This window comes from Peromyscus eremicus, chromosome 6, assembly GCF_949786415.1.
Source record: "Peromyscus eremicus chromosome 6, PerEre_H2_v1, whole genome shotgun sequence".
Taxonomy (NCBI): domain Eukaryota; kingdom Metazoa; phylum Chordata; class Mammalia; order Rodentia; family Cricetidae; genus Peromyscus; species Peromyscus eremicus.
The window spans coordinates 109,879,141-109,904,864 of NC_081421.1; the positions used below are offsets into that span (position 1 = coordinate 109,879,141).

General features: G+C 39.1%; 1 protein-coding gene across 4 annotated transcripts in view; it reads right to left on the reverse strand.

The window, feature by feature from the left end:
• Nucleotides 1-25,724, reverse strand: part of Rap1gds1 (Rap1 GTPase-GDP dissociation stimulator 1) — a 142,861-nt gene that overhangs the window by 101,541 nt on the left and 15,596 nt on the right. For all 4 annotated transcript variants that reach the window (XM_059266345.1, XM_059266344.1, XM_059266343.1 and 1 more), the window contains exon 2: nucleotides 16,899-17,006. In XM_059266345.1, coding sequence (XP_059122328.1) covers nucleotides 16,899-17,006 — 108 coding nt within the window. The remainder of the gene's footprint in view (nucleotides 1-16,898; nucleotides 17,007-25,724) is intronic.

Genomic DNA, 25,724 nt, shown 5'->3' on the forward strand with positions numbered 1-25,724 from the left:
TTCAACTGTAGCATTTCTGATGACAAATTATAATTTTACATTTACCTATCAGTTTCCATTACCAAATAATCAGCTCCGATCCTCTTATGGAAAGAGTATTTATTTAGGCTGCCTCAAACACTGTGCTAAGTGACTTGAAAATGGGGGGCTATGTAGTTATGGATGTGCTTCATAAAAGCACAATAACTTCATGTATTTAACGTCTGACCATAGCACTGCAACACAAAATGAACTCATCTGCATTTGAACTGTTTCCAGATATTATCATGGGTTCACCACATTCAGTGAGTGGACTGCTTTTTATTCTCGACATGAATAATTGATGTGCAGGACGTCTCTCGCTGCCCTAACAGCCTATAATAAATGGAATAAGAAAAAGGAAATAGACTTTCACTCTATCTGAATAAGTTAGCCTTCTTAAATCTTAAGAGAATTACACACTGTTTTTCAAGTGGCAATGAATAAGATTAAATACTATTCTATTTCAAAAAATAAATCTAACTAAAGATCTTCCATATTAAATGGCCCAACACAGAAATATTAGCTTAGAGATTTGCACTCGACCCTTAGATTACTAAAAATATGAGATATTCAATGGGATCTTTGCAGGCTCCTTTTCTCATAACGTCATGTCAGGGCTTTTTTTTTTTTTTTAATTTGATTATATTTTTTATTTTCATTTTTTTTCTCTCTTTTACCCTATGGGTCCTTTGTGTATACATAGTGTGGCTTCCAGTTTAGTATTTTTATGGGATTCCTGAGTGTGCAAACGAATGAGTCTGTGTTTCCTGTGCCTTCTCTCAGGCTCTTTTCCTCCTGTTTGTTCTGTCCAATTCTGATGTGTTAGTGTTGATTTTATTATCCCATAGAAGCCTGTTCATTTTCTAATGAGAGAAGGAGCAGATCCAGGTGGGGTGGGGTGGGGGAGATGGGAGGAGCTGGGAGAAGGACAGGAAGGGGAAACCTTAATGAGGATACGTTATGTGAGAAAAAAAATCTACTTTCAATAAAAGGAAAAATATGAGATATTTATCTTTCTTCAGTTATGGTTGATTTATGATGGAGTAAAATGACCATATCCACATAAGGATGTAGTTTAGTTAGTACTGCACTTGCTTAGCATGCACAACAGCCTGGATTCAATCCCTCCACTTTGTAAGCTAAGCAAGACAGCCAGGCCTGTGATCTGGCATGGGGGAGACAGACGTTAAAGGGTTATCCTTGGCTACATGGCAAGTTCAAGGCCAATCCTGAATACATGAATCTCATCTCAAAACAAAGGAGGGAAAGAGTAGGGCATAATAATGCTTTGGACTTGTCAGTTTTCACTGAGATCTTATTTTACAGCCAGCAAAATAATTATATCTTACATTCAGTTAGAAACTGTGTACCTGACCTGTGTACCTATGAGATAAAAATCACCCAAAGTGTGTTCCTGCGATCTCCATTCTGGATCTTTCCCATTCTTAGTTTTCAATTTTTACTTTGACTACTTCCTTTCTTTTTCTTCTGAGAAAGGGTCTGGGCATATAGTCCAGTCTCGCTTCCAACTCAGTTTCCCTGCCCGATTCCTGATCACTAGGATTAGTTATGTGCTACCATTCCCAGCTCCAAAAGCTCATTTCTTACTCTACCCCATCATCAGTGTTTCCACAATTTTTCCCATTTCAACCACTTTATAGTTGGTGATAATACTCACAGACATTCATAACTCAAGAAAATTAAAATCAAATAAGAAACAAGGAAAAGGGAGTAGTTTTGCTTTTACTGACTTCACATGAAACATACAATTATGATGAGACATTTCCTTATGTTTTATTTAATGAAATAATCTAGAACTTTATGTTGAGGCCCATACCAAATTTTTTCCAAAGGAAAATAATTTATTTTAATTACTTATTTTTCTAGCTAGAGTAAAGTCTTTTTAAGGACAAACATTAGAAACTTTAATTTTGTATTAATCTATAATTTCTACTCATATTTATTAAATCTTAAAATACAAAAACTCACATGACATTACAAATACATTATGAAAATCTAGGTAAAATGACATTTTTAAAAGAAAAAATTATAAGCAATCAAGTTTACATTTTCAGTGTGGAATAATATAAACAAACATATACTTAATTCATAGTCAGAGGTTTAAAGGCTGCATGACTACAGTTATGAAAATATTTTTACCTTGGCCATTGAAATGCTGGAGAATTTGAAATATTTGATGACATTAGCTGTGTGTGTGCATCGTCGAGCATGAATGTAAGGTCAGAGGACAACTTGCTGGATGGAGGTGATCGTCTCCTTCCACCAGGCAGCCCTGGAGATGAAATTCTAGACACAGGGCTCGGCAGCAAGTGCCCTTACCAGCTGAGTCACCTCACCAGCCTTATACAGAATTTTCTGGTAGTAAAATTAATCCTTTATGGAATGTAATTATGAAGACTTTGGTAGGTACATATTACTATCTGGAGAAATTTCCTATGCTTGCCAGGCCACTTAGTAAACATTTCTTTTATTACATTAAACTCATGATATAAATCTTAATTATTCTTTACTAATTTAGGTCAGCATTTATTTTGAATAAAGGACATGCAAATTATCTGAACCTCACTATACATTTAGTATAAATGTTCTATTTTTTTTTCCCTTAAGAAAAAGTACCCCTATTGTTAGTATTAGCCAAAAATAATTTTATTGGCTTAAAACAGTAGACAGCAGAGTTTACTATTTTTAATAGTAACTGATTTGGTAAGGGCTTACTGTTTAAAAGTTTCAGGGTTTTTTGTTGTTGTTTGGTTTTTGGGTTTTTTAGCCACTCTAATTCACAATGATTTTTTTTTTAAAGAAAATGGAGTTTCATATAAAATCAAGGTGTTACATTTAATGTAGTAAAGACTGCTATTAATATTAGAAACCAAAATACAGAACTAGGCATCTCCCTGTTTATTACCAAGTTGAAAGTTCAAGCCAATTTTAGTTTAATGGGAAAGAAGCAGGAATATTGCTTTGTTGTATCCTGGCTGAAAATTCCAAAGAAAATGTAAGTTCAGAGAGTAGAAGAAAAACTCCTGGTACTTTGAAAGAGATCATCTTAATTACTGTTTCTATTGCTCTACTGATTAAAAGACCATGAATGAGCAAAGGCAAATGACCCACTGGATTAGCCTGTGGGCAAGCTTGTGGTACATTTTCTTGATTGTTGATCAGAATAAGAGGGCCCAACTCTCTGGGGAGGAAAACAGTTCCACCATCAGTTCAGCATCAAAGGAAGTCAGAGTAGAAACTCAAGGCCAGAACCCGGAGGCCAGAACTGAAGCAGAGGCCATGAGGAGTGCTGCCCACGGGACTGCTCCCATGGCCTGCTCAGCAGGCTTTGTTATAGCACCCAGGACTACTAGCCCAGTTCTGTGTGCACTGCCACAGAGAGTTGGGCCCTCTTATTCTGATCAACAATGGAGAAAATGTACCACAAGCTTGCCCACAGGCTAATCCAGTGGAGCATTTTCTCAACTGAAGTTCGAAAACGACTCTATCTTGTGTCACGTTGACACAAAACCAACCAGCACAGAGATTAACCAATCGAGACACACACATATGCTCATGTTCCCTGTCTGTAGCCGTGTGATACTTTGCCCCACCTCAGGCCTTTGACAGCAGAAGTCATCACCAGATGAAGCACCTTGACTTTGACCCCTAAGCTATGAGCCAAAATAAATGCCTTTGCTATAAAGCAGCCTGTCTCAGGTATCCCATTGTGGTGATTAAAAAATAAAGCATTGTGTTTTGCTCAAATTTTCATATTTTGAAATTTAATCTGTTACATAATAGTACTGCTTTGGGAGAAGCTATTAAATCACAAAGATCAAGGCGATGTACTGGCTCATAACTGTAATCTCCCTGCAATCTCAGGACACAGGAGGCTGAGGCAAGAAGGCACCTCTTACAGTTGAGGCCAGCCTGAGTCACACAGTGGGTTCTAGGCCAGTCTAGGATACAATGTAACACCCCGTCTCAAACTTAGAAGAAAAGGAAACTTGAGAAAAGGACAAACAAAGGCACAAAGCGTAGGTCTCTTCAGGGGATTGATGCCATCTTCAGGGAGCTGTATACTCTCTTACTCTCTGCCCCTTGTCTGCCATCACGTGAGTGCCAGGGTACTAACAAGAATACATGGTAGTTCAGCAGTCTTCACACCTGCTGGTACCTTGGTTCTGGGTTTACTTGACCCTGCCTCCACAACCAAGTCACCACAACAGCTGGGAGGAGAGACATCTGTTCTACCTGGATGGAAATCATCAACAGGCAAGGGTTGGAGATTCCTCAGTGTTGGCTTCCTGAACTCCTTGGCACCAAAGGCTTGAAGGCCAGGCTTTCATACTTCAGCATCTTATAACCCCAAGCTGTGAAAGCTAGAGATTTACGGCTCCAAGCTTTCAAAGCCATAAGCTTACTGCTCTAGCTGTTCAAGTCAGAGCAAGTTCTAGGCTTTCAAAGCACTTAACTTGCACCAGGCAGTTGGTACTGCAACTTCCAAGCCTCAGGTGTTGGTACCCTAAGCTCTTAACTCTAAGCAGTTCTCTAGAACTCTTCCAGAGACTAAAACTAAGTCCTGACTCTATTAAAAAATGTTGTGGAATATTATTTTAAGATCTGTTACATTTGTTTATGCTGTGGATATTTGTTTTAATGATGCAAAGATGCGTTACATTCTTTTATGTTCCATTTGTTTAACTCTGTGAAGCTGTGTTACTTTGCCTGTCTAAAACACCTGATCAGTCTAATAAAGAACTGAAAGGTCAATAGCAAGGCAAGAGAAAGGACAGGCAGGGCTGGCAGGCAGAGAGAATAAATAGGAGGGAAAATCTGGGAAGAGAAGATAGAGGAGCAAGAGAGAGGAGAGGAAGACTCCAGGGGCCAGCCACCCAGCTACACAGTAAGCCATGGACAAAGAAGCAAAGAAAGGTATACAGAAATAGAGAGATATAAAAGTCCAGAGACAAAAGATAGACGGAATAATTTAAGAAAAGCTGCTAGAAACAAGCCAAGCTAAGTCTGGGTATTCATAAGAAAGAATATGTCTCTGTGTGTGATTTATGTGGGAGATGGGTGGCAGGCCACCCAAAGAGTCAAAAGAACAAAGAGTTAAAAAACAAACAAACAAACAAAAAAACAAAAACTACATAAAAGTTTTCCGGGGGTTGGGGATTTAGCTCAGTGGTAGAGCACTTGCCTAGCAAGCGCAAGGCCCTGGGTTCGGTCCTCAGCTCCAGGAGAAAAAAAAAAAGTTTTCCTCATGCAATATATTTTGATCATGTTTTCCCTCTCCCCCAACTCCTAGGTCCTCCCCACCTCGCTACCCACCTAACTTCATGTTCTTTCTCACTTGCTAAAACCAAAAAGGAAAAATCAAAAATCACACAAACCGGTAAGACAAAAGAAATGCCAAAACCAAACAAAACCTACTGACAATCCATTGGAGTAAACTGATTTCCCTTTGCCGGTGAGTATCAATTACAAATAGTTCCTTGGTTATGGGTGGGATACTCTGTCAACTTTCCCCTCTCAGTGCTGGAACCCCATCTGGCTTGACCCTATGCACGTCCTTGTGCATGCTGCCACACTCTGTGAGTTTATATGTGCACTGGCCCTGTCGTATCTGAAAGATACTGTTCTTTGGAGTCATACACCATCTATACCTCTTATAATCTTTCTGCCTTCTTTCTGGAAAAGATCTTTGAGCCTTGAGAGGAATGTGACGAAGAAATCCCACTTAGGAATGAGTGCTCCAAAGTCTGTCATTCTCTGCTTATTGTCCAATCGTGGGCTTGTGTTAATTCCCATCTACTTCAAGAAGCAGCTTCTCTGACGAGTGTTGGGCCATATAATGGTCTATGGATACAGCAGTAAGACATTTCATCACTACGTTCCTTCAGCAGAATAACAGTTGTAGGCTTTCCCCTAAGCCCATGACCTACCTCATCTATGATTCTTGGCTACTTTAGAGTGTCATTTCTGGGTTCCATTTCATGGAGTGGGCCTTAATTCCAACTAAAAAGTGACTACTTACTCCCAGAACATGTGTGCCACTACTGCCCGAGAGTATCTTGAAGACAGGTTGTTGGTGGTAAGTCTTGACTCTTTGTATCCACATACAGTTTCAGTTCTGTGGCCTCTTCCCGTATTAGTACTTCAACAGTCCATCAGTCTATACTTCCGGCCCCTTTCAAGAACTCTTCAGTCAGCTCCTAGCTACTGAGTGAGCAAGGGTTTCAGCCCCAGAAGTTATTGCTTTGTGGCTACTGTTGCTGGGTACCTGGGTCTGGAGTCACAGGATTCCATCAGCTTTTAGGGATACCAGCTTTAACAGCTCAGCCTGCTTGACTTACATTAAGGATTACAAGTAGGCAATAAAAGACCATTTGGTAGAAACCTTGTTATTGTGGCCTGTGCTGCAGCTGTCTGGAGCAGTTGTGACTGGACCAACACCTCTTAAAGCACCAGTCACAGCTTCATTTATAGCCACTGAGCATTGATTTTGACAGCTACAGTAAAGTTTCCTGGGAGGAAGTACTCAAAGCATTCTATTTGTTAAACAGGAGGCTGCTTGGTTGAGATTTTTTTCCCCCTCAATTCAAGGGATACAAGGAAAAGGTTGAGCAGCTACCCATCAAAGAATCAAAGTGGTAATCTCTAGCATCTTAGTTTATAAGATGAAATATATTCTTCAAAATTCTTCAGTGTTTATAATAAAGACATATCATGATTGTCTTAGTCACTTTTCTATTGCTATGAAGACACAATGACCAAGGCAACTTACAGAAAGGTTTATTTAGAGCTTACGGATTCACAGGGTGAGTCTATACCATCATGGTGGGGATCATGACAGAAGACAGGCAGTCATGGCACTGGAGTAGTACCTGAAAGCTTGTATCTTATCCACAAGCAGCAGGCAGAGATAGAGACTGAACCTGGTGTGAGTTTCTGAAAACTCAAAGCTCACCCCTTAGCAACAGACCTCTTCCGATAAGGCCACACTTCCTCATTCTTTCCAAACAGTTCCATCAACTAGGGAGCAAGCATTCAAATATATGAGCCTATGGGGGCCATTCTCATTCAAATCACCACAATGGTATTAACATTTTAAATTTATTCATTTTATTTTATGTGTGCCTGAACATATATATGTGTAGGTGTCTACAGAGTCCAGAAAAGGGTATCAGATCCTCTGGACTTGGAAATTACAGATAGTTGTTAAGTTGCCTGATATGGGTGCTGAAAACCTAACCAGGAACCCCAAGAACAGCAGTTCATTTAACCCTTGGCCATCTCTCCAGATCTGGAGTTTAATTCTTAAAATTACTTAACAGTGACCAACTCCTAAGCAAATGCCCTTATCGAGAATTAGATTCCTCTGATCTGAGTGAGAAAATGAATACCTGTTACTTATAAATTACCCAATTTATCATATTCTCTTAGAGCAGAACAAACTGACACATTGAGTTAGTGCTTACAGGAGTTTCTCCTTATGTGCAAAGTATAAGTCCTAAGACCTCTAAGACGTCTGAAATTGTAGACAGTACCGAATTACACACACACACACACACACACACACACACACACACACACACAGTTTGTGTCTTCCCCGTGGTATATCCCAAAATACCACAACAGATAATCTGATACAGTATATTCACTTATATAAAAATGCATGTAATTAATATGTAATATATATTTTCCCCTAAATACATACATCTACGGTGAAGTTTAGCTTATAAATGAAAGATTAGCAATAAAAGTAACACAATAATTAAACCAAAAGCTATGTAAATGTGTTCTTGTTCTTTCACAGTATCTTGCTGTTCTATACTCATTTTTTTCTTGTGATGACGTGAGATGATACACTGCCTACATGGCAAGATAAAGTGAGGCTTAACACTTTCTGGCATAATACACTGCCACCCATCCATTAGAACACAGTTTCTGTTCATGTTTCCACCCACAAATTTAAAGTCATTTCTATTTTCTATCACATATTGTTCTCTAGCTTAGTTTGAGGTACAACAGCAGAATTAGTATGAGTTTTTCCTTCTCCACAATTTTATGGATGAAAAAGGTTTGTTCTTACCACAGACCTTTGCAACAACAGCATACAATGTTTTCGTTCCTTGTTTACCGAGAACCTTCCTTTTCACCTAAATGAGGTTCTTTGTGGGCTTTCTTTAGCATAATCAGATAGCTGGCATTATCACTTCTGAATTGGGGGCTATTATCAAGTCATGTAAGGGTCATCTGAGCACAAATAATAAGATACTTCCAGTGTCAACCTTACAGACAGACAAGCTGATCTGATACGCAGTACTGAGAACTGAGACGGCTCCGAAGAGACAGACAGGCAAGTAGCACACATACCACATGAATGACTCATGTGCCAGGAGGAACGGTGCGGAACTTCATAACGCTAAATAAATTGTTAGCATTCTACAAGTTATGAATTCTTTACTTCTAGAACTTTCATATTTGTGTACCATAACCAAGAGTAACTAGATCTTCTAATAATAAAGACTCTTGCACGTCATTAATGATGTCAGTTAACTTCAACCATAGAATACTAAAGCTACATGTAGTCTTTATCAACAGCAACTCAGGCTGGAACAATCAATATTAAAAATAAAATAAAATCTAAAAATACTAAGAATTTCACCATGGGTCACTATGACACCATAGGTCAATTTTCACAAGTACCTGCTGGGTCCTTTTACAACAGAGTCCAGTCTTCCTTTACCTGAAGGAAGGTTATCATTGTGTGTATTGTTTCCTTTCACTGTTGTGTCTTTAGGACTCTAATCACATGTATCTTTACAGACACAATACAGATCTAGCTTTGATATTAATCATCTCTTCTCAATTCATTCTTTTCACCCTTCACTATATTTTCAACCCTTTCTTTCCCATATTTTCAGTCCCTTTTAATTTGTGAATTTCCAAAGTGCTTGTTATGTCCTTTCATGTCTTCTGGTTAATCTGAACTTTCCATCTTCCTGTTGTTCTCAAGTTTCTAACTCGGTTTCTCCTTTTCACATTCCAAAAGCTTACTTAAGGATACTAGTACGAGTTACAGTGGGTTGTTTTTGACAACTGCTTCATAAAACTTCTTCATTGGGAAAAAGAATGTTTCCAGTAGCTAAAACATTTGGTTTATTTTTTTTTCTGCTTCCTTATACACCACCTGAAATCTCTATTCAATGATTAATTTAATACAACTTTATACAGTAAGGGTAAAGACTTACTTGAGATGAATAGCTAGATTTTATTTCAAAAGCTCTCATGTCTAACCAAAACCCAAAGCAGTATTTAGTGTACGTGGTAGTTAATCTTCATTGACAACTTGACTGAACCTGCAATGATCCAAGAGGCTGGGGGGACACCCCTCGGTGTCTGAGAGGGTGTTGTTTCAAGGGACCGTAAAAAGGAGGCTGGGGGGACACCCCTCGGTGTCTGAGAGGGTGCTGCTTCAAGGGACAGTAAGCCAGTGTGAGAAGACACTGGGCAGCATTCCCCCTGGACTAAACAGCAGTCAGAACAGCCGTGGAGGAAAGGGAAACGCTAGCCACATACTCCCTTCCCTGCTCCTCATGATGTAAGCTGCTTTACTTCACTGTATTCCTCCTCATCACGACAGACTGAACCTTCGGAAACCCGAGTCAAAAATCATTTTTTCCTCTCTTGTTTCTGGTTAGGTATTATGGTCATGGTAACACAAAATTAATTAATACAGCACGTCTTCTAATTTTGTGCTATTCTTATTTCTACAGACACTTAACTTCTCAGTTTTCACCACGTACCCAAGAGGAGTAACTCCTTCATTCCCCAAAATAGTCCTCTTGATTGGCACATGGGATCCTATGCACTTCTTTTCCTTTTGTGCTGGAGGGGTGTCATGGGGACTTGCTATGCTTCCTGGGCTAGTCTTGAGCTTCTGGGCTCCTGGGTCAAGCGATTCTTCCACCTCAAGCCTTTAACTGGAACCCCAAACAAGAGCCACTATGCTTGGTTTCCTACGTACTTTCAAATAGCCAATACTCCAATCTAGCCTTAGTCAAAGCGTAAAATTTCCCTACCAAGTTAGGACTTTTCCTTTCTAAAGAAAAATGTAACAGTGTGCTTTTGCCCTTGGGCATCTGCTTCCCTGTCCTTTTCTCCTCTTGTGTAGTGTGTGTGTCTTGGCAGAAATCTCCCCAGCGGAGTGTCTGAGTAACTACATTTAGAGGTTTACTTCTTTTCTTAAAAATCTGAAATCTATCTCCTAGTTGTGATGAAGGCACAGACAGGACTAGTTGGTTTACCTTATTTCCTAACTGAGTTAGCTATATGGAGTTTTAATGACTATTACTCTGTTGAAGTCTAATTCATCAGGAATACCAATGTCGTCTCACTTGACTGTTAGTTTAGTTGGGATGTTCATGTATCATCTTTCTTTTTTTCTTTTCTTTTTTGCCTGCATTTATATATGTGTACCATGTGCATGCCTGGTGCCCATGGAGGCCAGAAGAAGGTATTGGATCCCCTGGAACTCATTTTTGAGCAGCTGTGAAGCCCATGTGGATGCTGGAAACTGAATCCGGTTCCTTGGCAGGAGCAACAAGTGCTCTTGCTTGTGGGGTCATCTCTCCAACCCTCTTCCACATATTCTTAAATGTTCTGTTTCTTTGGTAAAAACTGTAGTATATCATCAGTATCAGTTGTAAACACTCATGAGCCATGAAAACAACAACTAAGAAATGCAATATAAATAAAAGTATACCACTGAATTTAGCTTGCACAGCATTTTCCCCTGCATTTGTTAATGGGATAAAAAAATAAAATCTATTCTAGAAAATGCTATGAAAAAGTAAAACAATACTTTTTTTTCATTTCTCCAAACAGCAGCAAATCTACATTCATTAAGAGTAAATTTAGTGGGGTTTTTGATAGATATCTGGTGTTTCAGTCCCTTACAAAGAAGCTAGTTTTGCTACTACTAAAGGTGTACATATCACAGACTAAAACCAAATGAAGACACAAAAGACTTCCTTTTAGAGAAGTTACATGAACAACTCACACAAATTAATAGTGTGCTTAGAAATACAGCCTGGGTGGAAGCCAAAAAAAAAAAAAAAAAAAACCAACCAACCTAAACAACAACAATAACACAATAGGATGAGCTAAAGAAAAGGGCTAAGAAATAAACTAAGAACTTACCAAGTCAATAAGATTAGCAAGAGGGAACTAACACTGTTTACTCACAGAGACAAATCTGAGCTGTCTAGCAAAGTCATATATTAAACAAACAACTTTGTGATTTTTATTATGAGCTATTTATCATCAGGCAAGTGGCTGGGAAATTACACACTTACACACACACACACACACACACACACACACACACACACACACACACTGAAGCAGATGAAGAAGACCTAACTCTTCAGTAATAAGAGTTTAAGGTGATGACCACACTGGGATTGTTTCACAGATGACTCCCCACCCCCAACCCCCAGCTGAGAAGTAGTTCTCATGCTTTAAAATGGAATAAAATTAACAAGATTTTTTAAAATATGAACAAAATATTATTATTATTATTATTATTTTGCCTTTCGGCCTTGAAACTAGTAGCTCCTTTGTAAGGTGACTGAAACTCCAAAATGTTTAGGCAACCACAGGTAGCTCATTGTTTTAAATTCTCAAATGAAAATGAAATAATCATACTAGAATCCGACAAGCATTTACTAAAAGTCATGTAGCTATAAGCAGAATCAAATGAAACCAGAACAAACAGGCTGATTTCTTGGCTGGTGGCCTTCATATATTTACTAAAAATATTTAAAAAGTGAGATCAAAGTGTTTATATGAGTGAATGTTATTAATTTAGATCAGAGATTTATACAGAATACTTGCAAAATGTATTCTATAAAATACAGTGAGTTAGTCAAATCTTCTAATTTTTCTTTAAAATTTGACATAGACATTAAACTCAGGAAGGAAGGGAATAAAGGAAGAAGAAATCCACATTAAAGCCATATATCAAGGTTAAAAATAATTCTGATTTCAGTGCCATGAAATAGGCAGTATGGAGGAAGCGTTCCAGCCAGGAGTCTTCCCCAGCTAGTGACCCTGTGAGCTACAATGAAGACTGGTCTGGCCAGAGATGTCCAAGGCGGGCAGAATGGCACAACAGTTATCAGGGTAAACAACTGCCTTTTGCTTCGACTTAAGGCCTGCTACATAGGAGAAAACATACGCCGGGTACTGTAAGCTGACCTAGAACCCAAGATTGGGGAGCTCATAGGCTCCAGGGGTGAACCAACCTTTATTTTGCTAAATTGACATAGTATCAAACTACCACAGATTGATGAAGCTTTCAGTCCTCATCAAAGCAGTTTCTCTGTGCAGTGAGTAGTGTTAATGTAGAAACTGACAACTGCTCAAAGCACAGTACACTGTGGAACACTCAGAGACGAATGGAACACGTGCATCACCCCTCTCTCCTCTCTCACACACACACACACACACACACACACACACACCACCACCACCACCACCACCACCACCACCACCACCACCACGCCTTAGGGAACACTGAGGAGGAAGGGGCAGAAATTTTTAAGTGGCACAAGTTGGGGAGGGTAAGGACATGACGCGACGGATGTAGTCACAACTCACAGTGCTCTGGTCACCTGCACAAGACCACGCCAGCCACCATTCGAATGGAGGAGGAAGGACTCACAAGCTCCAACCCCTAGTGGAGAAGCCATTGGCAATTCACGGTTACTAGGGGGAGGAGAGTCAGCTTTCTTTACAGGTGTATTTCCTGGTAGGTAGATCACATTCCAGTGGATGGCCCCACCCCCATACGTATACAGATACTACAAATTAGATCCAATCATTAACCAAAACAAAGACATGAAATTGGGTAAGGCTAGATCCTGGAGCAGTTAGTGGGGCAGGAGTGAAAATGATCAAAATACACTGTGTGCATGTACAAAATTCTCAAAGAATTAGTAAAAGGGAGCCTGGCAAGGTGGCGCACGCCTTTAATCCTGGCACTTGGGAGGCAGAGCCAGACAGAGCTCTGTGAGTTCCAGGCCAGCTACTACTACCTAGTGTGACCCTGGCTCAACACACAAGAAGCCAAAAGGAAGCAAATCTAACAGTAACAGTGTCTGAAAAGGCCATAAGGAATCATACTATTATTTACTTACCTAAAATTACATATACATCTATGTGTATACATATATAATTTAAATGAAAATTTCCCACCTGGGCTGGCAATACTTAGTCCTTGCTCCAAAAGCTATAGACTATTGAACAAAACCCACAAAACCAGGAATGAGAAACCCCCTTATGAGTTGTTTGTCAGGATGTCCAAGAGACTCCCAAAACACAGAAAGAATGTGTTGTCCTTGTTGCCTCCTAGAGGTTGAAGTTAAGTCCCTACTGCTGAAGACCCACACCATGCTCTTTGGACACAGAACCCAGAGGGTCTGAGCCTTACCTAACCTGAAAGCCTCTTCCCTGAGGACTAGCTTTCATGTTACCAGAAGGTGCAGGCATGCTTCCAACGGAAGGAAGCTGGCAACTGTCCTACCCCGCTATGATGCCTATGAACTACAACAATGGCCACCATGGCATGATGACTCGAAGGATGCAATGGTGACATTCATGTCTTGACAGTGACCAACAGCTCTCTAATTGGACATCAGGCCTTCTCAACAATTGGGAAATCACACCCTGTCCTGGAAACCTAACCAACTCCTTGGGGCTGAGGATGTCATGAATCTGGAAGACCCGACAACCACCACTTTTCTAAACCAATGTAACTCCTAGTTACATTCTAAACATTTATCCTATGCCCACAGGTAAATGTGGTTCTCAGCCCTCAAACAAGAAACTTCTCTTTGCAATAGATGGGCACCATTATGGAAAAACCACAACCAATTAAAGTTGCAAAGAGTAGAGTTCAAGGCCAGCCTGGTCTACAGAGCAAGATCCAGGAAAGGTGTCAAGCTACATAGAGAAACCCTATCTCGGGAAAAAAAAAAAAAAAAAAAAAAAAAACAATCAATCAATAAAAATGCAAAGAGTAAGTGATCATGTGATCCCTAGCCCCAGCTGACTGATCTACAACCCAACTCCTGCACCTGAGGCTCAGGGAAGGAACAAAGTGGAAGAGGAGGCAGAAAGACTCTAAGAGCCAAAGAAGCAGGAGTTTGCCATGAGACTGTGTCCTAGAAATGTCAGAGAAATCGCACTCATGATGTCTCAACAACACGGCTGCCTAAAAACGACCTGAACAAGGACAACGCCAACAGACATGCTGCCATGGAGAAGGGAAATCTTACAGGGCGCTAAACACAGGCAAAGAACTACAGGCAACCAAGGAATTCTGAGAGTGAGAGAAATAGTCTTCCCCAGGGTAGGGCCCCAGATTGATAAACCAACACCAGGTGATCAGCCCTACGATCATACACAGAGAAGCAACGCTATGCAGACTGAGCAGGCTTTATCTATATATTTAGGAATGAACTTGAGGGAGTAAGAGGGAGATGGGAGGGGCTGAAGGGAGGGAAGGGAAAGAGGGTAAATGATATAATTATATTTTAATTTCAAAAACTAAAAAAATCTAAAAATATCTTACAATTCTAATTTCAGATTGTAATCATTCATAATACACAGTTCAAATATGCCAAAGTCACAGTTGTAGATACTTCAGAATTACATTTTGTTCAGTAATATGCTTTTCAATGACTTTTTAAGTCAAATACTGAACAACTGCAAGAACTTCTTCCTGTGTCAAATTCTTTTAGTAGTCTTAGAAATGAGAACATTGATAAACTTTATGAGACTGCTAAGGAAACACTTTTTCATTATCTTTAGTTCATATTCTGTTGGCTCTGTTAAACACCTTACGGGTATATGACCTTAAGATTCTGTTTTACACAATTCTAGGACCATTTTCAATACGTAAGTTCAACAAGCCTACATGCAGGTTTTGAATTAATCCCACACTCATATCAGGCAACATTTCTTGACCCTGTCATTTAAAGGGCTCGAACCTTTGCTTCCCTTGTCACTTTCCTCCCTCAACTCTGGCCTTTCCACATGTTACTAAGGAAACCATCTTTATGTTGTCTGGTTTCTAAAGCTAATGGTTTCCTTTAAAAAGGCTTTTTTCCCCTCAAATAAACATAGAGTAAAAAAGTGAGCTGACAGTGGAAAACAGAGGAAGGTTATAATAACACAACTCTTAAAAAAACTACGCGACCCTCGGTCCACTTAAGAGAAGTGTGGTGTTGTGCAAAACCACCGACATAAGCACTTATAAAATCAGGTCACCAGGTTCCTTCTGGTTTCTAGACCAACACTATTCAAAAAACTTCCTATGGTTGTGGGAATGTTTTACATCTGTGATCTGCATAAGTCATCACCTGGCAGCCACTGAAAAACAAAGTTCATCCAAAGTTTTAGTGGATTTCATGAAGCATGACCAGCCAAGCTCCTACTGTGATGGGCAGCACAGGATTAGACATTTCTTTTTTCTTTACCATCTTGAACACTATGCAAATGTTCTCATTGAACTTCTTGTCTCAACTCATCTGTCATCTCTGCATTAAATGGCTAGACAGAGTTACAATCTCAAAAGGAAAGGTTACCAAGACTCAGATTTAAAGGCTATGTTACGTACAGTATGAATCTGAAATGCCATGAGTGTCAGCCTCATGTACATGTTGAAGTCTGGTCACCAGCTGGCAATGCTATTCGGGGAGATGGTGGAAACTTCTGGAGTTAGCACTAGCTAAAGGAGGTCAATGAGGAAGGGTTTTCCTTTAAAAGTCCCAATGCCTTCCTTTCTCTACTTCCTGGTTACTGGTAGCTGAATAACTGACCTGCCATGATGGACTGAAATCGTGAGCCAAAAGAAATCTTATTTCAAGTTGTTCTTGTTACAGTGACAAGAAAAGCAAATCCAGGTTAGCTTCTTTTCCATGAAGAGAACTGTAATCGATTATTTTGTATTTTCTAGGCAGTTTAAGAAAAACTAAAGAAATACACTCACCTCTGAGTACTTGAAATTAAAACCATAACAATATACTCTCCCCTAAATTCTTGGACAGGGCTACATAATTAGTTCATGAGGAGAATAGCATCATCAAATACAAATATGGTACAACCAAGTAGGATTATGGAAACAAATGAAGATCATTTTATACATATCCACTCACTATGTTAACACAAAAATTAGTGAATAGAAACATGTTCTACCAAATGCGATAATACATTGTGATAGTCAATGAAGAATTATGTGATTTCTCTCTTTGGAATTATTTATCAGACACTGAACACCAAACTTGGTCCTAGATTTTCAGAAATTTGTGTGACTGCTGATAGGTCTTTCCAATTTATTTTATGTATAAATATATGATCTTAAAATAAAATTCTTTTAAAAGCAAAGGGAAGTGCTAAGAAAAACAATGCTAAGTATTTTAAACCCCCTTCGGTTTCTGCTGTCTCTTCCTTACACATAACTGTTTAGTCTTTTGTTTTTTGTTTTGTTATAAAAGCACAAACAAATGTAGGTGTTGGGAAAAAGCCATAATGGCTCCTCTCTGGAGCTGGTATAAATGTCATCACCCCCAATCAATTTCTATTTTCTCTGACTATCAGTTGAGTTTTGATGAAGTAGTTTTTGGTGAAGGGTGGGTAGGCGGACAGAACATTGGAAACAATTTCAGCATTCAAGAATAAGATTCAAAAGAATTCAAAATATGTGACTACGAGTTATGTGCCTAACTATATACCAATTTCTAGACAATGCTGATTTGATCCTTTTTCAGTCTGGAATTTGAATAAACAATGAAACTTACTATTTTGAGCCAAGGCTTGAAGCAGACAATCCAAGCATCCTTCTAGACAGTCCTCTGTCCTGTCAACAGCTGTTATCTTCAGTTTCTTTAAGGTGTCACTCAGATTATCTGTTTACAGAAAGAAAAAAAACAGAAACTTCAATATCCTAACCATCACACGGTGAAAGGAAAACCAGTAGCTACTGGTTCACAAAAGTTCCCACTACACCAGCGCTTCTCACCCTTCCTAACGCTGGGACCCTTTAATACAGCTCCTCATGCGTGGTGACTCCCCCCAACCATAAAATTATTTTATTGCTACCTCATAACTATAATTTTTCTACTGTTAAGAATCATAATGCAAATATCTGATATGCGACGCCTATGAAAGGGTTGCTCAATACCTCCCAAGAAGGTCATTAACCACAGATTGAAAACCATTGCACAAGATAGAATCAGCCTCCATGTATATTCCAAACGGCCCTGAACTCTGCATGTAATAATCTACTGTAAATTTAAAAAAAAAAAACTGTCCATTTAACTCAATTATGAGCTAGTAACTCCATATGTAATTAAGACATCATGAATATCACAGATTATCAATTTCCAATTGCTAATGCCTTATAGAAGAAACCAGGTACACTTGAAAAAAATTAGTAATGAAAGCATAGTTTTGTAAATTATATTTAGTTTCATAGTTTGCTTCTATTCTCTTATTTTACATTTATTTATTAACTGTGTGTGTGTGTCTGTGTGTGTGTGTGTGTGTATGTGTGTGTGTGTCTGTGTATACACAAGTATGTTCATGCCAGGCACCTTTGTGGACTTGAAGGGCAAGTTTTCTCCTTCTACCCTATGGGTCTCCCAGGAACTGAACTCAAGATGTCAGGTTGGGTGACAAGCACCATTTCACTGCTGAACCATCTCACCAGCTCTGTACCTTTGTAAAGACAGAAAATAAAAATGAAGGTTTAGCAAACTAGCAGGAACTAATGAAAGTTGGATCAATGGCTGTGGAGCCCGCATGGGACTGGACTAGGCCCTCTGCATGGGAGACAGTTGTATAGCCTGATCTTCTTGGGGGGGCCCCCTGGTGGTAGGATCAGAATTCATCCCTGGTGCGTGAGCAGGCTTTTGGGAGCCCACTCACTACCTATGATGGGACACTTGTGCAGCCTTGAGACCGGGGGGGGGGGGGGGGGGGGGGGGGCTTGGACTTGCCTCTACTGGATGTGCCACCCCATGGGAGGCCTTGTCTTCTTGTGGGGGGGAAGAGGGGAGATCTTTGATTGGTGTGTAAAATGAATGAAAAAAAAGTTGCAATGATTTCAATTAATATTAACTGTGATACAAAGCCTATTTTTATACTACCATTTGAAAAGCGCTTCACAGAGTATCGCTTTAAAAAGCAACACATTCTGGGTTATGATGTTCATGCTCTGCTCCTGAATTCTAAGTTGACTGTCCTAGACCATGGAATCTCAGAATTTTAAATCTTGTTGGGATTTACCAGAGAACTTTTGTTTACATTATTTCTATTTAAAATGCAAAAGTAAAAACTAAGACTTTTAAAGTTTTATTTTGTAAGTCATCTAAACATGTGTTTTAAATGAAAAGCAGTAGTATAAAAACAAAACAACAAAAGTGGCTTGTCATTATAGGCTCAATGTGTGGCTCAGCAGAAGATGGCAGAGTCATCTTTTCTCCTATATTCAGTCTTTCATAATGTGTTGTTTTGATTGAATAGATGTGGAAAAGACAACCATGTCTTCTACAGACAGCTGGAAAGGTAGTATTTTATGCCCCTCTCAGGTAACTGTGGATATGCTGTGATAGTACAGCTAAGTTGTATTTCTTCAACAGTTAGCTGCCATGTGAAATCAGAACCAACACTTGATCAATTCCAACTATTACATTAAAATCTGCTAGTCTCTTGCACATTAAATCTTTCATGTACACATGCTGTTTATATTTTTGCATTAGTCACTTAAAAAACTTTAGCCACTGAATTATGTTTATCTCCAAGTGCTGACATACCTCAATAAGCTTTTTCAAATTACTAAATTGATTATATCATCACCAATCTTATTTTTAAAGCAGCATATTAAATGTTGGAAAGCTATCAATGTAACAAATGTGATTTAAGTTTCCCAAATTTTTAATTTTATTTTGAAAATCTAGTTTTATCACCAACAATAAATATAGCTAGTTTTTTTTCTCCTTTAATCGACAAACTATCAGTGAGAAAGTAAACACATTAAAGACACAGTCCGTTCTTTCTAATTTAAGGAGACAGGTTCTCCACAAAATGACAAGTACTTCCAGCAATCTGCAGCTACACAAGTCTTCTTCACAGCCAACGAATGTGTCTTACACACACTTCCAGTTTCCTATTGTAGAACTTTGAAAATGTAGCCTTAATGGTGTTTTCAAAAATATTTTTCCTGGGGTAGGAGAGATAGCACAGCAGTTAAGACTACTGGCTGCTTTTTCAGAGGACCCAGGCTTGGTTCCTAGCACCCACACAGCATTTCACAACTCTCTGTAACTCCAGACCCAAGGGATCTAAATCCCTCTTCTGGCCTCCAAGGGCTCCAGGAATGCATGCGGGGCACAGACATACAGGTAGACAAAACATCCATACACATAAAATAATAAAAGTCTATCGTGAACATTCTTAAAGCTTTTTTAAGGCTTATAAAACAGGTTAGTATAGACTTAATACTAATACAATCTGACAGATGTACACTAAAACATCAGCAGTCTTTTTTAACTCATAAATACTACACAACTGTACCATTTTCAGTGAAGAAAATCAACACAGTAAAAACTGAAAATAGTGGGACCAATAAGAAGATCTTACCTCCAAATAAGGTTGTCTCTGTCTCTCTGTCTGTCTGTGTGTGTGTGTGTGTGTGTGTGTGTGTGTGTGTGTGTGTGTGTGGGCTCGTGCGCACTAGTGATCCAACCCAAGGCCTATACAAGTCTTCCATCACTCAGCTAAATCTCCATCCCAACAGCATATATTTTAATCAAGTTTTGTACATGGCAAGTTTATGGTAATTCTAGAAATACGATATCCCCACTTTAAAGAAAGGAATGATGTACTCTTTGGGAAAGATTAAATTTAAAAACTTGTATCAAGAAGTTTAAAAACAAAGAGCATGCTCTAGTTGAGTGGTTTTCAACCTTGTGAAGTTGCAACGCTTTAATACAGTTCTTCATGTTGTTAACTCCCAACCATAAAATTATTTCATTGCTACTTCCATAACTGTAATTTTGCTACCGTTACAAATGGTAATATAAATATCTGATATGTAGGATATCTTTTAAGTGACCCCCAAAGGGGTCGTGACCCACAGGCCGAGAACTGCTGCTCTTCTTAACGCCCAAATTTTCTTTTAACCTGTATGTCTTACTGTTCCCCTAATACTTAGCAAGTACTTAGCTAAAGATTGTTCTATTAGATTGTACTGGAGAATAATTTAAAAATAAGTCTCTAAATATAACATTTCTAAACTGAGTGAAAATAGGGCTTTTTTTTTTTTCTTTTGTTTGGAGTCTCACTACGTAGCCCTAGCTAGCCTTGACCATGCTATAAAGACCAGGCTGGCCTTGAGATCAAAGATGCCCTCGCCTCAGTCTCCCAAGTGCTAGGATTAAAGGTATGCACCAGTGTGCATACCCAGTAAAAACAGTTTTAAAGAAATAGTTCAAAATTACAAAACAAAGCAATGCAGTACACTGTAAGAGTAACTCAGAAACACTAATTTGCTGACTTAACTGATCATGACTACGAATATTAATATCCATGCCTCCAATCCAATCTCCTATATATTTTGCAAACATAACAAATTAAGTAGTCCAAAACTAACTACACAGCCTTCGCTCTAAATGTATTGTCCCAACCTGCTCTGTAAAGGTCTCTCACTGTCTAGCTCCACACACACCTATCACTGACACTGATGTCCTTCTGAGGGCTTCCCATCATCACATCTTCAGTACCACGCTTGACACCCCTCTGATCAAGTTCCTTTCCCATGTCATCATCACCTCAGGGGTCATCCCTGCCCATCCTACCAAAGCCTCCTCTTCCTTAATCCTCCAGGGTCATTCTTTATAAACACCCCAGGTCTGACGGCTCTTTTTTTATACCGTTGGTATACACTCTCCAGTACACTGGATGGGCGCCTTGATGGTTGTAGCTAGCGCACTATACTTGTCGATTAGCATAAAGGAGGTGCATACTCAACACTCATTAAGTGGGTAAATAAAATAATAAATTCTTTATTTTCAAAAGCTATCTATTACTGACTTTTGTCTCACATACTTACAAGTTATGGCGTGCCAATAGAAAAGGAAAGGCAAATGATGCCTGGAAATACTTGCTATGTACTCCATAGTCTCAGAAATATTAATATGGCATTTTACATTTTAAAATGAGAGCAACAAGGCCAATTTAAGAATCTGGGGTTTTGAGCTTTTTGTTTTAAGATTTATTTTATTTCTGATTATATGTGCACACATGCATGCATGCCTGGGCTGGGGTGCCCCAGAGGTCAGAAAAGGGTGTCAGAGCTCTTGGAGCTGGAGTTACAGGTGGTGTGAGCCACTAGACATGGGTGCTGGTCACTGAACTCAGCTTCTCTCCAGCTTCTTATTTTGCTTTTTGGAGAGGGGTCTCACTATGTATCACTGGTTGGTATGGGACTCAATCCTTCTGCCTCAGCCACCCAAATGCTGGTTAGAGGTATGCATCACCACTTCCAGCCCAATTTATACATTTGAAGATATAAAGTATTTAACTAAACCCAACACAGAACAATCCATTTGCTTAAGAACTCTTAATTAAGGCCAGGTGTGGTGGTGCACCCCTCTAATCCCAGCACTTGGGAGATTTAGGCAGTTGGAGCTCTGTGAGTTCTAGGCCAGCATGGTCTACAGAGAGACTCCATCTCAAAAAACAAAAAAACAAAAAAACCACTTAATTGGTTCAAAATAAAAAACTTAGTCTTTCTATAAAAATAATTATTGCCCTATAATAATGTGAAAACATTTTAGGAAAAGCTCATTAAATTCTTCATCCAGAGCAGTTCCCAACCTGTGGGTTGTGACCCCCATGGGATTTGCATAGCAGATGTAAATCAGACATTTACATTATGATTAGTACAGTGGCAAAATTACAGTTATGAAGTAGCAATGAAAATAATTTTATGGTTGGGGGTCACCACAACATGAGGAACTGTATTAAAAAGTCGAAGCATTAGGAAGACTGAGAACCACCGATCCAGAGGCAGCTGAAGCTATGCTAGATGCCAGCATCTTAAATAAATTAAGATCAATACTTAAAGAAAACTTACTGTGAATCTACTTATAAAAGTGTAAAATGTTTCACATCATGATTTAAGTAGTGATTACATGAACACATTTATCAAAACTCACCTAACAGTCATTTAAAATCTGTACATGTGAATTATCTCTCAATTTTGAAGGCATATTGGAAAATAAAATGATTAGGCTAACAACTTTTTGCCTACTGGCCTCAAGCTTCGTAATGGAACATTATCTATCCCAGTGACACCTCCGGCCCTCTCTGCCTCCCTTGGCAGCTACCTTCATTGGCTTCATTCCCTCGGCAGGAGTAACTGATGAGATTAACACGCCGCCCCAGAAGAGCCAGGGCAGTGCAGTGTCTGCAGGCCCAGCTAACTGGGAGGTGAAGACAAAAGGGTCCTGTGAGCCCAGGAGTTCAAGACGTCAGCCTCAACGACACAGTGAGAGTCCAGTTCTAAAGCTCGTTAGCTAGCTAGAGGAGTGGATATGGACACTTCAGCCTCTTTTGTGGTCTTGTTTGTTTTGTTTTCCAAGACAGGGTTTCTCTATGTAACAGCTCTGGCTGTCCTTGAACCCTGTAGACCAGGCTGACCTCGAACTCATAGAGATCCGCCTGCTTCTGCCCTCTGAAGTGCTGGGACTAAAAAGCATGCGCCACCACCACCTGGCTTATCCCTTTTGTGGTCTTACCCTTTTGTGTTAATCTTTTGGAAAAGGTAACAATTTTACTTCTCCAAAGCTTTGGTTGGCCACCTGCACAGGTGACAAATTTAGAAAATAGGAAATTCAGCAGTGCAGTTACCAGCAATTTCATGTGACAGCAGGAATCAATAACCTCTATCAATTTTAAAATCTGTATGATTCCATGGCATATGTCTCCAGAGGTTCTAAATCTGAGTAGGAAACACAGGGCAGTATTTTTAGACTCTTTCATATACACTATGATAAGAAATCTCAGTGTGAATCCTTACCATACAAATTACCGTTCATGTAAATTCCATTTCTGTACTTTGTATTTACTGATAATTTAACACAATGAAATTGTGCAGTGAAAATCTCTCAACTTCCCACTGCTGATAAGTATTATACTAAGAAAGAAGTGGATAATCCCCTTCAGTAAAAAAAAGTATTCTCTTAAGTTTTTTGTTTCTGGAGTGCTAGGGAATCAAACCAAAGGCCTTGTACATACTAGGTAAATGTTCAAACACAGAGTTATACTCCAGCCTGAAAAAGCATTTGTAGATGAATTTCTAAGCAGTCTTATTAAATAAAGAACACGGAGCCAAATATAAGAGTGAAAGTCTTAGAGATCAGGGAAATAGTGAGGGCCACCAACCATCTTACCTCACTAGCTCTATAGCTTCCAAAATGTGAGCTACTTCCTGTCTAACCTGTGCCTTTACTGCCTTGCTTTTCTGCCCTCTCATTGGCTGTTAGCCCAGCTACCTCACTTCCTTGTCACTGCCTGTCTGTACAGACCTCCAGGTCTCTATGGTTGGCACTGGGATTAAAGGCGTGTCTCACCACGCTTGTCTCTATTCCCTAGTTTGACCTTGAATACACAGAGACCCTGCCTGCTAAGTGATTGGATTAAGGGCGTGTGCTACCACTATTTTGCTATTTCCTCTGATCTCCAGGCAAACTTTACTTATTAACATACAAATAAAATATCATCACATTTCAGCACAAATAAAATATCACAAGTATTAACAGCAAAATATTTCCTCCAAAATACCTCTTTCATCTAAGATAATGCATGACTTAGTTTGTTATAAAAAGAAAACACATACCTGATAATCAAAGCAGATAACCCTAAGCAAAAGTTCACTGCATCAGAACGTCCACTCTGCTGGCACAGACATTCATGGAGAGGCACAGACTGTGGAACTGGGCAAGATTCTGAGCAGCTTCCTTTAAAACACTATGTCTTGTTTAAAAACAACAGGATCTGACTACAAAACACTGGCTGGCTTGGATTTCCTATGTAGACCAGGCTGGCCTCAAACTCCTGAGTACTGAGATTGAAGAACTGGGTTTTCATGCATAGCCCTATAATGTTTTTATTTGTGGTTTTACTTAAAATTTTATTTAAAAAAAAAAATTAAAAAGAATGCAGGCCCTGGATCAGAGCCCTGGACTCTGAGCAAACATTTTGATTATCTTTTCATATACAACCTTTCAGTTTTAATGTAGGTCTCTTTTTTCATTTTTTTTGAGATTTTATTTACTTTTATTTTATGTGTCTGTGCACCATGTGTATGCAGTGCTCATGGAGGCCAGAAGAGGTTCATTGGATTCCCTGGGACTGGAGTTATAGAAGTCTGTGAGCCACCACGGAGATGCCGGGAATCAAACTCAGATCCTCAAGAAGAGCAGCCAGTACTCTTAACTGCTAAGCCATTTCATTAGCCCCTTTACTTAGGTCTTTAATTCAATGGTATTCATTTTTCTTATGCTCTAAGATTGATGTTTATTCTTATTTTCCTATATGTTGATAGTTTTACTATTTTATCCTTTCCTTAATGAATTAAATAAGCACCTGTCTGTTACACATACAACTATTTCTAAGTCCCTTGTTTTTAACAGTCTTGACACAACTACAATGATGGTCCCATCCTGCAGTATCTCCTAAGTCACTGCTCATTTTTCAGCTTTCTGAGTCAGATTTTTAAATCCACTTATCATTATAAGCATCATTCCACAGTTCACTGTTTGAAGGCCTGAAGGACTGAATGAGCAAACAAACATGAATTAAAATCCCTTAGGGTCTATGATTAGAACACATGAACTCTATACTTTTATTTTAGGAACACTCATGTGTTAGTTATTAAGTCTGCCTTTCTACAGCATAAACTTACCTGATTTTATCCAGATCTTATTTTGGGTCTCTCAGTGAAACTGACTTCTTTAATTCAGATCCTGTGACATATTCTAGCCATATTGTTTCCTCCTCTGCAGAGGTGGATCAAACCCTGGGCCTCATGCATTCTAGGTGGGTGCTCTACAACAGAGTGACATCTCTAGTCCTTCTGACAAATTTTAAAACTATCATCAATGACAATTATGCAATGTTCTCATTTCTATGGGTAAACATGTCTGGAGTAAAAACAAGTTACTGTGCAAAATGATCCCATAAAAAAAGATCACATATTCAGCCATCGAGCACATTCTATTATTAGTAAGTGGTTTGTCTTTAAGTTTCCTAAGTTGTCTATGCATACAATTACATCAGCAAATCATAGTTTCCCTTTTTATCTGATGTTTATAACAAATGAGAAAATAGTCCCAACAATCATTTCAATGATCTACTAAGTAAACTGTTGTTAAGTTAAGTTTAATACAGAAAATTTCCCCTTGTGCTCTGTCTTAGGGTTTCTATTGCTGTGATGAAACACCATGACCAAAAGCAAGTTGGGGAGGAAAGTGCTTTCACTTCCACAGCACTGTTCATCATCAAGGAAGTGAGGACAGGAACTCGAACAGGGCAGGAACCTGGAGGCAGGAGCTGATGCA